Source organism: Styela clava, chromosome 15 (genome assembly GCF_964204865.1).
Source record: "Styela clava chromosome 15, kaStyClav1.hap1.2, whole genome shotgun sequence".
Taxonomy (NCBI): domain Eukaryota; kingdom Metazoa; phylum Chordata; class Ascidiacea; order Stolidobranchia; family Styelidae; genus Styela; species Styela clava.
The window spans coordinates 10,100,461-10,116,508 of NC_135264.1; the positions used below are offsets into that span (position 1 = coordinate 10,100,461).

General features: G+C 34.5%; 1 protein-coding gene across 1 annotated transcript; it reads left to right on the forward strand.

Moving 5' to 3' along the window:
• Window positions 1–279: 279 nt before the first annotated feature.
• On the forward strand, window positions 280–14,389 carry LOC120333966 (myosin-7-like). The gene is made up of 38 exons (XM_039401394.2): window positions 280–446; window positions 653–759; window positions 1,258–1,401; window positions 1,500–1,656; window positions 1,996–2,023; window positions 2,125–2,227; window positions 2,479–2,571; window positions 2,654–2,717; window positions 2,796–2,894; window positions 2,985–3,088; window positions 3,444–3,582; window positions 3,681–3,799; window positions 4,090–4,239; window positions 4,350–4,520; window positions 4,761–4,934; window positions 5,181–5,413; window positions 5,622–5,795; window positions 5,959–6,082; window positions 6,169–6,305; window positions 6,686–6,941; window positions 7,201–7,443; window positions 7,702–7,878; window positions 8,041–8,421; window positions 8,680–8,817; window positions 9,123–9,230; window positions 9,310–9,436; window positions 9,838–10,153; window positions 10,329–10,512; window positions 10,741–10,906; window positions 11,021–11,124; window positions 11,301–11,437; window positions 11,645–11,837; window positions 11,925–12,100; window positions 12,398–12,551; window positions 12,636–12,806; window positions 13,181–13,381; window positions 13,485–13,619; window positions 13,836–14,389. Exons 1-38 carry the CDS (start codon window positions 350–352, stop codon window positions 13,857–13,859), a joined length of 5,808 nt encoding a protein of 1,935 aa, XP_039257328.1. The 5' UTR covers window positions 280–349; the 3' UTR covers window positions 13,860–14,389.
• The last annotated feature ends 1,659 nt before the right edge of the window (window positions 14,390–16,048 follow it).

Below are 16,048 nucleotides of genomic sequence, written 5' to 3' on the forward strand. Positions count from 1 at the left end.
GAATGTTTTGCTTTTGGTGTTTTTTTGGTTTTTATTCAATTATATTTTCAAGTACAATCCCAGTAATAAGGAATAGTAAGGCACGTGCGCAACGGATACTATTAATACAGAGAAACAAACAACTATATATATATATATATATATGTATTTCGCCAAGATGTAGATGAAATAATGTGTTGTTGCCGTCAGAACTTCGATTGCCTTGTTTATGTTTGAAATAGACTCGGCCTGCTTTCGATTGCTTCGAGTTTGTTTTCAGTTTACTGTTAATCTTAAAATTTCCATTGCAGTTTATCGAATATTTCGAGCAACATTTCAGTCTAGTAAACCTAATCAGGAACTTATCAACATGGCAACTTTGGACCTTTCTATGTTTCAAGATGCAGCACCGTACCTTCGCATGTCCCAGCAGGAATTATTGGAATTGCAAACTCAAAAACCCGACGGTAAGCGCAAAATATTTTGGTGTAGCCATTTTTGGATGGTGTATTTACACGATTGAGAAGTGCTGAAAATTGCAGCTGGCATTTCTTAACTCTTGATGAAAGAAATCAATTGAAGTCGTTTAGGCAGATAACAAAGCAATTTTGTTTCCGGAAGGGGCGTGTATTGAATTTAGAAATTTAGATTAATATTCTGTTTATTTTTACAGGTAAGAAATACGCTTGGGTTCCCGCCGAGAATGACAGTTATTTGAGAGGAGAAGTTCTTTCAATTGAAGGTGGAAAATGCAAGCTAAAATCTTTAGACGGCGAAAAGGTTTGTACACAGATTAATGAATAAAGAAATTAAAAAAAAATTATCATTGTCAAGTTTTGTAATATATATATATATCCAATGTTGGCAATATTGAATGATCATTGGTCAAAATATAATTTTCGTCCTAATTCTCTTAGCACGAATCGACATATTCTTCCGATGCAAATTTCATATATAGCAACCTTTTTCATAACAAATGCGAAGATTTGCAAATAGCATGCTAAATGACATCCTACGTAGTGGCTTCATCGGTTTTAAACAATTCAAGCTTCAATGCTGAGAAAATTTGATTTTGATTTGAAAGCAGCAACGACTATTTTCTTTAAATATTCTAACTTTTTTATGCATTCATGCGAAATCAACGCTATTCGACATTGGGTTCCATCGAACTTGAACCGGCAATTCCAATACTGATCTCTGATGATATAGAATTTTACAAGAATTAATTTCTTTACATTCCATATTGTTAAATAACTTCTTATATTTGTTTGTATACAGGAAGTCACATTGAAAGAAGAAGACCTTCAGCAAATGAATCCCCCTCGGTACAACAAATGCGAAGACATGGTTAACATGACCCATCTCAATGAAGCTTCTGTACTGAATAACTTGAAAGATCGTTATGAAGCATTCATGATTTACGTATGTATTTATGATATCAGAGTAGGCCTAGTTATCTTTTTCCGTTAGTTTGGAATAGCTACTAAAGATTTTATCAATCTACTTTTACTTTTTTTCAGACGTACTCCGGTCTTTTCTGCGTCACTGTCAACCCGTACAAGATGTTGCCAGTGTACGCACCCTACGTCATCCAAGCCTACAAAGGAAAGAGGCGAACTGAAATGCCTCCTCACTTGTACTCTATTGCTGACAATGCATACACCGAAATGTTGATGAGTGAGTTTAAAATTTGATAAAAATAACCTTTATAACGTTAATAAAAATAACGTTTATACGAAAACTTGAAAAATTTCTCTTCATGCATTTGCTAATGAGTGAATTTGAACTGATACCTTTCATTGCTGATTGCTTAATTAAATAGTTAAAATGTCAATTTTAGGGGGCTGGACGATTTTCTGTGCCCATGTGCGGACGCTTTACTTAGACAGCATGCTATACCAAATATCGTCCTACACTCTACAAGTCAATAAGTCGCTTCACATGAAATTATTTTGTGTTGTTGATTTGTCTATTTTAGAAATGATTTTTACTAATAAACGTTTTCATCATTTTTAGATCGCGAGAATCAGTCTATGTTGATCACGTAAGTTTGTTTTTTATAAAATCAATTATCAAATATCAATGTCTTATCAGTTGTTTTCAAAACTAAATATTCAATTCGAATGTTTTTTATTTTATTTTCAGTGGTGAATCTGGTGCAGGAAAGACTGTCAATACCAAGAAAGTCATCCAATACTTTGCTTTGGTTGCTGCTACTGCAGAGTCCATGAACCAGAATAGTGATAAGGTGGGCTGGGCTGTAATATTGAGTTACAATTAAATATAAACATAGATTCTATCGGACTAAAGGGATTCTCATCTAGTTTTCGATTTGTGTTCTCGTCTCCTGGTTTAGATTGATAGATTAGTTCACTAGATATGGAGTTATGTTTCAACTATTTGCCTTGTAGCATTTTTAATCGTATCAATGTTGTTGTATGTCTTTAACCATTTTTTTGGTCGTTACAATTTGTGTTTTAATCTTCCGCTTTCCTTCAGGGCACTCTCGAAGATCAAATTGTTCAATGTAACCCCGCTATGGAAGCTTTCGGTAACGCCAAAACAGTAAGAAACGACAACTCATCCAGATTCGTAAGTTTTACATTTGTTATAATTTTATGGTGCAATAAGTTTGATTAATGAAAATTTCAATATATCAACTTGTTTTGTTCAGGGTAAATTCATTCGAATTCATTTTGGAAGCAGTGGAAGTTTGGCCTCGGCTGATATTGAGCATTGTAAGTACAATTTTCCCACCCCATTTAATTACTGAAGATCCTATTGAAAGTAAATATTAATAAATTAATCCATTTTAGACCTGCTCGAAAAATCCCGTGTCATCTGGCAACAAGGTGGCGAACGTAATTACCATATTTTCTACCAAATCATCTCCGGATCAAAACCAGAACTTTTAGGTGAGTTTTAAAAATTTGCAACTCTCGAAGAAGAAGTTTTTATTCATTTCATGACGCATTGTATTCAATTAATATAATTTTATTTTATAGACCAACTTCTAGTGACAAAAGACCCATACGATTACAAGAGTATCAGCCAGGGTGTGGTAAAAGTTGACAACTTGGATGACGGCGAAGAACTTTTGTTGACCGATGTGAGTCTTCCTCATTTATCATTTCCTAATTTTTAATTCTCCTCTTTTCACCTTCATTTGAACTGGGTCCAATGAAAACTTGATCCTCTTTACATTGTCCTATTCCTTTCCTTTATCATCATCATAATTTTGTTCTTACTCTTATTCTCTTCTGAATCGTTGCTTTCTATTCTCTCTCTTTTTCTCTATCTTTCATCTTTTTCTCTTTTATTGAGAAAAGCAGATTTTCTCTCGAATTTTTCATTCTCTTTTTTCATCTCTTTTATCTCGTTTCTCTCACACTTTAACGTTCTTATCTTTACTCTCTCGTATTTAATTACGTTCTTCTTTTAACTTCTCACTGTTTCGCTAACAGGAAGCTTTCAAGATTCTTGGTTTCACTCCCGAAGAAATTAGCGGTATTTACCGATTGATGGCTGGTATTATGCACCAACAAAACATGAAATTTAAGAACAAACAACGCGAAGAACAAGCTGAAGCCGATGGAACCGAAGGTACGAATAAGTAACGTTATTTTGGACATAGCGAGTAGATTATGTTACGTTAACATGTATGGTATTGCACAGTACAACAAACGCTTTTTACTTTTCAGATGCTGATAAGGTCGCTTATCTTTTCGGTCTCAACTCTGCCGACCTATTGAAATATCTCTGCCACCCACGCGTCAAAGTTGGAAACGAATACGTCACCAAAGGACAAACCTGTCCACAGGTACGGGGTCTGACAACATTGTACATTGTATTATCTAACGGTTCACAACGGAGTCTTATTTTATTGCACATTGTATTAGTATTTTAATGATCCGTTTTAAAACTACTCAAATTTACTACTCTACCACTCTACAAAACTACTCTAACTGGCAACACTTTTATTATAATAATTCACAAATAAAATTTTATTATTATATTGTAATAGTAACATGGAATATTATCTAAATGTTTCTATTTTTGAAACGTGAAAATGGTATCTGAGTACATATCTTACCAAATTTTATATTACAGGTCGCCCATTCCATTGGTGGTCTCAGCAAAGGAATTTTCGAGAAGCATTTCAACTGGTTGGTCAAGATTATCAACAACAGTCTGAGCACAAAGCTGCCAAGAAGTTATTTCATTGGTGTCCTTGATATTGCCGGTTTTGAAATTTTCGAGGTATTTCGAATTTTACTTAGTCATAATACTGATTTTAATTATGTGGAATGATAAAACTTATGGAATTTTCGAAATCTTACCAATATCATTTTTTATCCATTTGTTTTCAGTTCAACAGTTTTGAACAACTCTGCATCAACTTTACCAACGAAAAATTGCAACAATTTTTCAACCATCACATGTTTGTTCTTGAGCAAGAAGAATACAAGAAGGAAGGAATTGATTGGGTTTTCATTGATTTCGGAATGGACTTGGCCGCTTGTATTGAACTGATTGAAAAGGTATGTTATTATTGTGCCTATCGCATTCTAGTTGGCCCGTTCTGAATAGGCTTCAGCTGACTGCGCAAATTTATTGCTTCACCATATCTAGCATGAAATCAATTTACAAAAAAACTTAACTCCATATTGAAAACTAACCACGTAGTATAACTTGTTTCGATATCACACGACTCGCCAGATCTTATTTTAGCGATTTAAAATATGCCTCCAATCGATATCTTTTTCTATTTATCACTACAGCCACTTGGTATTATGTCCATCCTTGAAGAAGAATGCATGTTCCCCAAAGCTACTGATCAATCCTTCTGTGAAAAACTTTACCAAAACCATTTGGGAAAGACGAAAAGCTTCGGCAAACCCGTAAAGAAAGGAAAGTTCGAGTCACATTTTGAACTTCATCACTACGCCGGAACGGTAAGTTATCTCATAATTTTGTAAAAATAACGAAACGGCTTATTAATAAATAAGAGAGCAATGCTCATATATATGGACACGAAAGCATATGCATATGCAACGGACCGGAAAGGTCTCGACTAATTTATTAGTTGTAGAGAAAAACCACATTTTCCCAACAACAAAAACAGAAATTACCGCACAACAACAATTTAGCATAACATATTCCACTTCGTATACGTTTAAAATTTTCCTCATTTACTTTAGGTCGGATACAGTATTACTGACTGGCTTGAAAAGAACAAGGAACCTTTGAACGCCAGTGTAGTCGAGCTTTACAAGAAATCTTCACTTAAACTTATGCAAACGATTTGGGAAGGATATGCTGGACCTGAGGATTCCAAATCAAGCGGAGGGGGGAAGAGAAAGAAGGGAGGTTCCTTCAACACTGTGTCCTCTATGCACAGAGAAAGTTTAAACAAACTAATGACCAACTTGAGGTAACGACATAAGGAAGTGAACACAGTTTTAAACTTTATTTTTCAAATTTCGGCGACATTATATCATTAAACGAACACTGTCTTAACGATGCCAACCTAATGCTCTTTCCGAAGCAAATTATATTTAGTATTATTTTATTTTAAAATATATAATGCGCTACCAATTCTTACATCAGAAAATTAACAAGTAACGGTTTTATTTATACAGATCTACAGCCCCACATTTCGTTCGTTGTATCGTTCCCAACGACACTAAAACTCCGGGTGTTATGGAACCTCACATTGTTCTTCATCAACTCCGCTGCAACGGTGTGTTGGAAGGTATTCGTATCTGTCGCAAAGGTTTCCCCAACAGACTGCCATATGGAGATTTCAAGCAACGGTAAGGAATTGGTAACTGCTCAACGTAATTACATTTCATTTTATAATGGTAATATGCCGTGAAATTCACTTTACATAAGGAGTTTTCAAACTTTATTCCCTTGATCAGCCGACTAGATCTATTTCCCTTATTTTGTGACAATGGAATTACATTTCTATTTTAGCTACCGTATCCTAAATTCTGAAGCAGTCCCAGAGGGTGCTTTTATGGACAACAAGAAAGCTTCCGAAAAGATTTTGAGCTCTCTGGATATCGACCACACTCAATACAAATTAGGTCACACCAAGGTACTGTAATTTCTTTCATTGGAATTTTGTTTTTATCGCGATTGCGATTTTTGAGGTTTCTTTACAATGCGATGGTTTTACTTTAGGTCTTCTTCCGTGCTGGTATGTTGGGTGTATTGGAAGAACTAAGAGACAACAAACTGTCGTCTATCTTCAAGCTTATCCAGGCTCGTTTCCGATCTAAAATTATGAGAGAACATTACCAGAAACTCATTGAATCAAGGTAAATAACATATAATATCGAACATAACATAAATATATAAATCTTAATATATACTGCTCTAAACGGTACTTAATAATATATTACATGCACATAGTAAATTTAAACAAACGATTTTCAATGCAATATTTCTATACTGCGAAATGAAAGGCCAATTTATACAATTGCAGCGGTGAACGATAGAAAAATTCGTAACCACCAAAAGCAAAAATTTGGTTGAACGATTATTCGATGAAGTATTCCGTTTTCCAAATACAGATTACTCATATCCTATATATTATATATAGAAATTATTTAGACTTATATCTTCGCATTTTTAAAATATAACTCTTCACTTTGAAAAATACCATTGTTTTAATATTCCTGTATATTTACCTCTGCAGAGTTGCCATCCGTTGTCTGCAGTCCAACTTGAGAGCTTTCTTCAGTGTAAGAGATTGGGACTGGATGAAGCTTATGTACAAGATCAAGCCTTTGTTGGCAACTGCTGAAGCAGCTAAAGAAATGGAACAACTTGAAGAAGAAAATGAGGAATTGAAAGCTTCGCTTGAAAAAGAAACAAAGAGAAGAAAGGAGTTGGAAGAATCACAAGTTTCTCTCGTTCAAGAGAAAAATGATTTGTTACTGCAACTGAGAGCAGTAAGTTTACATTGCTTTTATATATGCCGTTGTAGGTTTTCGCCAGTAATCCAAATTTTTATGCCCAAATTTATTTCCGATAATTAGGCCTTATATAGGATTCATTCCCAAAAGAATGTAGCCATGACAGTAATAAACATCTTTTTGGCAATGAACCTGCATATATTCGAAGATAAATATCTGAAAATGTGAAGTTCTGGAATATATTTGTAATTGTAAACCAGTACCCCCCATTCACAAATATTTTTACCAAATTTAGGAACAAGATAGCATTGAAGACGCAGAAGATAGATGCGATCAATTGATCAGAGCTAAAGTGGAATTGGACGGGAAGATCAAAGAAATGACAGAACGTTTAGAAGACGAAGAAGAAATGAACAATGATCTCGTATCTAAAAAGAGAAAATTAGAAGACGAATGCTCAGAATTAAAGAAAGATATTGATGACATTGAACTTACTTTAGCTAAAGTAGAGAAAGAGAAACACGCCACTGAGAATAAGGTAAGTTTCACATATTCGAACCGAAATAGGCCCTAGACAAGCAATTTTTCAAGATAATCTATATATATTGAAAGGACTGAAATATTTTAAATCCAACATAACATTTATTACGAGGCTTCTCCACGCATTTTACATGGTGGTGGTAGGTAAGTCGAGTCAAGTCGGGCCAAGGGTCATTCAAGTCGAGTCATGGATCATCAAGGTCGAGCAAACACAAGATCCATTGGACACCACTTTGAGATATTTCTTTGAATTTAGCTTAAAAATGTGCAAGAAGAACTCGCAAGTATGGATGAAACAATTGCAAGATTGCAAAAAGAAAAGAAAGCTTTGCAAGAGGGCCATCAACAAACTCTCGATGATCTTCAATCAGAGGAAGATAAAGTAAACAGTTTGTCGAAACAAAAGAACAAATTGGAGCTCCAAATTGATGACGTAAGAATTCATGACGTCATTTTCAATTGTATCTTTTTTTAATTTTTTCAAATCAAAATTGAAATATGTAAAGAATTGGGGAACGTGTGTACTCTATAATTTGTTATGTTGAAATTTCAAGCTCTAACTGTTAAATAACTGTAAGTTTTATCGAATTTTTAGTTGGAGGCTACTCTTGAAACTGAGAAGAAACAGCGTATGGATTTGGAACGAACTAAAAGAAAACTTGAAGGAGATTTGAGAATGACACAAGAAAGTGTTATGGATCTTGAAAACGAGAAACAAAGATTAGACGAAAAAATCAAAAAACAGGAATTTGAGTTTGGACAAATTTCAACCAGACTTGAAGACGAGCAAGCTCTTGTACTCCAGTTACAAAAGAAAATTAAAGAAAGCATTGCTCGTAATGAAGAAATTCAAGAAGAACTTGAAACTGAAAAATCCATTCGTGCTAAAGTTGAAAAACAGAAAGCTGATCTTCAACGTGAACTTGAAGAGCTCAGTGAGCGATTGGAAGAAGCTGGCGGGGCAACTGCAGCACAGGTAAAAATTTTATCAAAATAAATTGTAAAAATGTTATTTGACATAAAAAAAGGTTAAAAACCAGCTAGAATACTGCAAATACCAGCAATTTTTGTAACTTATGCGTTTCTGGCAATTTATTTGTTCTGCGGTGAAAATTTTACCATGTGTTTACCGCTACTTCTCTTATCATCAAATTTTATCGAATTTGTCATTTTTATCAGCTAATATCTAGAAAAAACACTTCATTTTTCAAATTTTCGTGACTTTACATTCCAGATTGAAGTTAACAAGAGAAGAGAGGCTGATTATGCCAAGCTTCGACGAGACTTAGAAGAATCCAACTTGACTCACGAAGCAACAGTCTGTATGTTGAGAAAGAAACATGCCGACTCATCCGCCGATATGAGTGAACAGGTAAGAATGGTATTATTTTGCTGCAATTAACGGAAATGTGGAGTTCCTCCCGACTGCGAATTATGCTAAATTTAAACAATGGCTTCAACTCGAGAATTGAAATTTTACTATCCGGCTCTCGACTGCGATTTCTGGGTGTGCATAGTTTTAGAAGTATGAATTTCCCATTTTGGTTTTACACTTCAAACTTTGAAGAGTTTGAAAATACAATTACGATACCAATATCATCAAAAAATGCTAATTTCGCGCTTCATAGCCCTACAATATTCCATAAGAACGTATTTTTTACTCAATTTTTATTTCAGATTGACAACTTGCAAAGAACCAAACAGAAAATGGAAAAAGAGAGAAGCGAATTGAAGATGGAAAATGATGATTTAGCCGCCAATGTGGAAAGTGTAACTAAGGCTAAGGTATATACATATTACTCAGTTATTTATGGTGCTTAAATATGCTAGAATTATTTTATTTTATCGTTTTATTCTATTTTAGATCAATTATGAGAAAATGGCTCGCACCCTTGAGGAACAGCTTGGGGAAGCCAAATCAAAGAATGACAGTTTCGTGAAGGAAGTTAACGAATTGAATGCAACAAAAGCTAAACTTACTTCGGAAAATGGTAAGTTAGCACAGTTAAATTTAGCTGACTTTGGGCATTCTAGTTGGTTTTTTTATACCCAATCATTAATGATCATTTGTTACAAGATAAAAGGTAATAATATATAGGCACAAAGTACTGTTACTGGCGCATTCAAACCGTTGGTCACCGAATCGATAAGCGGAACGTCCACGTGGCAAATTTTCTAAAGCCAGCAAAGCTTGATAGAACACATTATGCTTCCTATATCCCAGTCATAATATGACAAAATGGTCACAAACTATCAGCAATCTAACCACTCTAACTATTTAATAAGAATTTTTTCAAAACATCGGCAAATTAGCAAAACGATAGTTAGGACGTCGTTATTGATTATTCTTTTCGACTTTTACTCGAGTCTCAATTTTGCATCGTATTTGCAGGCGAAATTTCCCGATTGTTGGAAGAACGTGAAAACTTGGTTGCTCAATTAACACGAACAAAGAACAGCGCAAACCAACAAAACGATGACTTGAAAAAGATGTTGGAAGAGGAGACCAAAGCAAAAGCAGCTCTTGCTCACGCAGTTCAAGCTTCCCGACACGACAACGATCTTCTTCGTGAACAATATGAAGAAGAACAAGAAATTAAGGCTGAATTTCAACGTTCTTTGTCCAAGGCAAATGCCGAGATCGCACAATGGAGAAACAAATATGAGACCGACGCTATTCAAAGAACAGAAGAATTGGAAGAAGCAAAGTAAGCTAAATTTAATAACATTTAACGCAATTAAATTACTATTCCTCCTTAACAGTAGACGAATAGCCAATTTAAAAGAAAAAAGTGTTGTCAACGTTTGTATAGCATATATATATAAGAAAAAAAATAGGGCACAGTACATACCCTTGCTGAACCAACCATTTCCATTATTCAGGAAAAAGCTTGCCACCAGACTTCAAGAGGCTGAGGAACAAGTTGAAACATACCAAGCTAAATGCTCAAGCTTAGAAAAGAACAAGAGTCGAATGCAAATGGATATGGAAGAGATTACCATCGAATTAGAAAAAATGACGTCACTCGCTAATTCTCTCGAAAAGAAACAAAAGAACATCGACAAGGTTGGTAATTTAACTGGAATACTATTACTAATCAATTTTCTTGTATGTGGCTATAAACGTTTTGTAATATTAATAATGGGCATTTAGGATGCAATACAATTGGATATTTGAGAAAGATATTCATCGAACCGATCGCATCACCAAATGTTATTGTGATATCACATATTGTGGTATGACGTCATCTTTTGTACAATGACGTCATGATTGAGTAATATGGTATTTTCCTAGACTATTGTTGAGTACAAAAATAGAGAAGAAGAAGTAAGATCTGAGTTAGAAACTGCACAAAAAGAAACAAGAAGTTTGTCAACTGAATTGTTCAAAACAAAGAATGCTTATGAGGAAGCTTTGGATGCATTGGAAACAGTCAAAAGAGAGAACAAGAATCTTCAAGGTAGATTTTATAAACTATAAAACTAGGATTTGAAAATGCTATATTGTCAATCCCAGCAATTGAAATACATCGATTTGGTGTGCAAGAAAATTAAAGGTAAATTTTTTTATCTAGATGAAATCCTTGACCTCACTGACCAGCTTGGTGAGGAAGGCAAAAACTTTCACGAACTTGAAAAATCTAAGAGAACTTTGGAGCAAGAAAAAGTACAACTTGTGGTAAGTGTAACCATTTGTAACTAAGATATAATTTATTATTTTGTTATAAGCAAATGCAAGTAATATTATTCTAGACTTGCAAAACTTTTGGTATTTTAAGATTAATTATGTAGGTTAAGCTTCAAACTATCAATCTTTTGCTAAATCTTACCAATATTATTGATGTTATTCTTTAGGCTGCTCTTGACGAAGCTGAGAGTGCTTTGGAAGGCGAAGAAGCGAAGGTTATGCGATTCCAGTTAGAAATAGCACAAATGAAACAAGACTCTGAAAGAAAAGTCATCGAAAAAGAAGAGGAAATTGATAACCAAAGGTAACATGATCTTCCCAATAAAGAACATTCAGTAAAAGAAATGGATATATCAATCACTATTTGAATGGCCTTTACTGAAAAACTATTAACTGCCAATGTTCATGTAATGACTGTTATTTATTCATGTGTTCAAATGTCTCTAACCCAAATGCCTAGAATTGTGTAAATTCCCACTTTCCAGCGAATATCATACAATTTTTCTCTTAGACGCAATCACCAACGATCACTCGAATCAATGCAAACAACTCTACAAGCTGAAAGTAAAGCCAGACAAGAAGCTTACAGAATCAAGAAAAAATTGGAAGGAGATTTGAACGACATGCAAGTTAAACTTGCTCACTCCAACAAACAAACAGGCGAAGTGACTAAAGCTTGCAAACAAGCACAACATCAAATTAAGGTAAATGCCCTTATGAAAGGGCGAAATTTTGATGTGCAAACTATATATAGATTTTTCATCACATGCTTATTATATATTCTTTTGAAGGAATTCGAGTTGCAAGTTGAAGATAGCAAGAGAGAAAATGAAGATTTGCAAGAACAACTCGCAGCTTGTGATAGAAGGGAAACTATGTACAGTAGCGAAATTAATGAACTCCGAGTTGGATTGGATCAAGCTGAAAGAAGCAGAAAAGTTGCTGAAACTGAACTCCTTGAATGCAGGTAAGGAGAAAAGCCAGAATTTAATCTGTTGTTATGGAACCTCTGCGGTTGGCACACTGTGCCAAGCCTCAGGAACACAATTTCATTAACATCTCGATCTCGATCTCGACTGGTGGCAAGACATGAGCTGGTGGTTAGCCGTACGATTAAGCCGTTTTGACGATTTTTTCTCTCCCTGAGATTCGTATGAAAATATTAATCGTTTTCTATTCTAAATTGGATCACTTCTGAACTGGTATCTTCGATTACCCCAAAGCTGAAATTCATATTAATTACCCTGCGTTATTTTATTTCCAGTGAGCGATCGAACCTTCTTCACGCACAAAATACTGCATTGGTCAATCAAAAAAGAAAAGTTGAAAGTGCACTTCACAACGTTAACGGAGAAATCGAAGAACTAGTACAAGAAAAACTAGCTGCCGAAGAGAAAGCAAAGAGAGCGGTTGTCGATGTAAGTTATAAATTTCTAACGTTCTACCATTGTTGAATTGTTCGGTTAACCGTTATTCAAATTCCACATCTTGATTATATTCAGGCTGCAACCATGGCTGAAGAACTAAAGAAGGAACAAGATCTTGCTTCTCATTTGGAGAGAATCAAGAAAAACAATGAACAAGTAATCAGAGATATGCAACAAAGATTAGATGCTGCTGAGGAAGTTGCACTCAAGGGAGGAAAGAAACAAGTCCAGAAATATGAAAACAGAGTAAGTTAACACTTTGTATATAGACTCAGAGTAGGAAGAATTATGTGCCAAAATGATATTTTCAAAAAGAAAACGCCTTCGAATTTGTTGAATTGTCTAATACTGTATTTCCAGTTTTTCGATTAATATTGTGTTGAGTCGAATAGTCACACCGACAAATGCAACATCTTCAGGCTTAATTACATAAATAAAAATGCTACTTTTGTAATTTAGTTTTACAAATTATCTCAGAACATTGCTTTCGAGCTCTCACCAAAAGTGATATAGTTTTAATATAGAAGTAGAAAGCAGACTCTGTCACTGAAATCTATATTATTTTTAACAATTCACGCTAACATATCAGTGCTAACTTTAATTTGTCTTTATTGTTTCAGGTGAGACTTCTCGAGCACGAGCTTGATGCTGAGCAACTTCGTCATGCTGAGGCACTGAAACAACAGAAGAGAATGGAACGTAAATTGAAGGAAGTTGTTTACCAAGCTGAGGAAGACAAGAAGAACTTGTTCCATATGCAAGAAATTGTTGAGAAACTTCAATCTAAAGTGAAAGCATACAAGAGACAAGCTGAAGTTGCGGTAAGTGAATAATAGGAGGTTACGCATTCCAATACCGTTTGTTCTGATATGAATTGAATTTAACTCTTTTTCTTTTTAAAATATGAACCATTATCATTTTCAGGAAGAAGAAGCGAATACAAACTTGAACAAATACCGAAAGGTACAACATGATCTTGATGATGCAGAAGAGCGCGCTGATATGGCTGAATCGGCTCTCAATAAACTGAGACCCATGGCACAAAAAGGATGCAACAAGGTATGCAATTAATGTATTAAAATCTGATTATTATAAACCAAAGTTCTGAGGCGGTTCAAAATTTCTGTATTTTAAAATTTGGTATTCCATATATATAATTAGAATCTGAACCCTCAACCGCTGATAAAAATCTTGCATACCATGCTTTAGTAACAGTTATATATATTAAAAACCGATTGTTTCAATGGCCATTAAAAAATTGTCTTTTTGTTCCAGGGAATGGATTTTCTGGATGAATAAGCAGAACCTGTTGCCGAAATATACAACAGAAGTTCAACATCAACAAATTTAAATTTTGAATTGGTCATAACAATGTTCATTATGTTTTCACGTCGCTTTGATTGTAATTTTTATTTAACATATCTTGTAGATTTTTAGATGAGTTCAATTTTATCTTTACCTGGTTGTTTTACATCGCTCTCTTATACGCCATAACATCTTTGCTGTAGTTTTTCTTTTTCTCCGATACTTTTAATAAACATTTTATTGTATTACTCAATAGACCTTCGAGTCTGACTGATTCTTTTCATAATCCAATTTAATATATATATTCATATTTGATATAGGTTCATAAAATAATTATGGATTCATATTTACTCTCATTTTTTTACTATTTATTCCGTTTATTTATGTACCCTGTGCTCTCGATACGATATGTAGCGGCATTTTCGTGGCCTTACTTTTAAATTTTTTTTTGTCTTTCCTGATTTCTTCGCAGTTTATTATTATTATTACATTGTATAATAATAATAATAAAATTTTAACATGAATATATGTTGTGATACAATGCTGTTCTCATTTAGAATTACTGTGCTATTGCCTTAGTTCCACATTAACTGAAGATATAACATCATTACAAAATTAAATTGCAAAAACATTGACTTCATAACATCACAAAACTATAGGCAAGATGCGAAGCATAAGCGCGCCAGTCGGTGATACAAAAGATCCATTACCTTCCACCCACCAGTGGTTCGTTAAACTCCCCTTTTCGCTTATATTGGAGCTCATTCTTCTTCCCACTCTGTGCATAAATACTACTCGATTGATTTAATCTTCAACGTATCTTTAGATAGTGTTATGTGAAAGTCGCACCCCCGCTTTTGCACAGTTTATTTAATTTATAATGTGTGCATGAATAAGTGTTAAAGTATTAATAAAGAAGAACCAAAAAAGAATATTAGAGTAAATAAAAAGAAACGTTATCTTTCACAAAAACGACAGAATTCACTTCCTTTGGGAGTTGCCTTCTGATTGGGAAACGTAGCTCGGCGCAAATCAGGCTCTGAAAAGAAAAACCACTTTTATAGACGAAGTCTCGAAGCTGTGTGGCCCTCTTAAAATAAAACCAGTCAATACTGGTCTACGCTAGATATTTGGCGTATGATGCCACCTACGCTATAATAGCAGACATTTAAATTATAACAATTGTTTTTATATTATGCGTGTCCCCGACCATACATCATTCAGTAATGATTTCCTTTCATGCAGCTATTTTCTGTTCTTGTATTTTCATCAAACAATGCTGAAATACGAGTAAATTATTGTCAGATGTTTTGAAGTTTTGCAACTTATCTCTCGGTATTGCATTTTGAGCTTACGACCTTGTCAAACAAATGAACGTTATCACAGAAGGTTTGAGGTCGCGTCATTGCGCTACCATAACATAAATAGAGCGTGGGTCGAATAAGTGCACGGATATCATGTATGAATCATTACCGGAGATACACATATAACCCAACATCTGTTTGTTGCGACGTCTTTGCACTCGTAATGAACTGAAATAGCTTGGTTAAAAATTATTTCTCATAATATCTAATATGAGACACCGTGGATTGTGAATTGAAGATCTTATGTACACACGCTGTACATTATTGTATTTATTTATTATCTATTTTTCACTTCAAGCAAGATAACGCGCGCTCATTCAATAGTGAAAGTGACCTCTGAGCGAAGTAAAGGACAATCACTAGAGTGCTAAAAGCTATTAAAACAGATGTATAGGATTCCGGTGGTATAGGATTCCGTTAGTAGTACCGATTTATAAAACCGCAAGATTCCGGAAGTTAAGAGAAACACGGTCCGTTACAAAATGTGCATGTATAATAAGAACAGCAATGCTACATTTCGTCGACGGGAAAAAGTTTATATTTCGAGAATTGGCTTACGACTAAAGAAAGAGGAATGTAAAGAGATTCAACTATCATCGACGTGTTGAGCCAGAAGCGTTATATATACAGTTCAAGATAAGATAATAATGCATTTCCGAATATTTCATTACATACTGCAGTAAGTACATGATGCAGTAAGAATAAACAAACATCGTTCAAAATAAGTTATTTATTAGCTGAGCCTGTCTCGCAACTTCAGATACTTGCGTAAGAAAAACTTGGTCAGAGGGTCCTTCCTATGCCCCCATAAATTCAAAA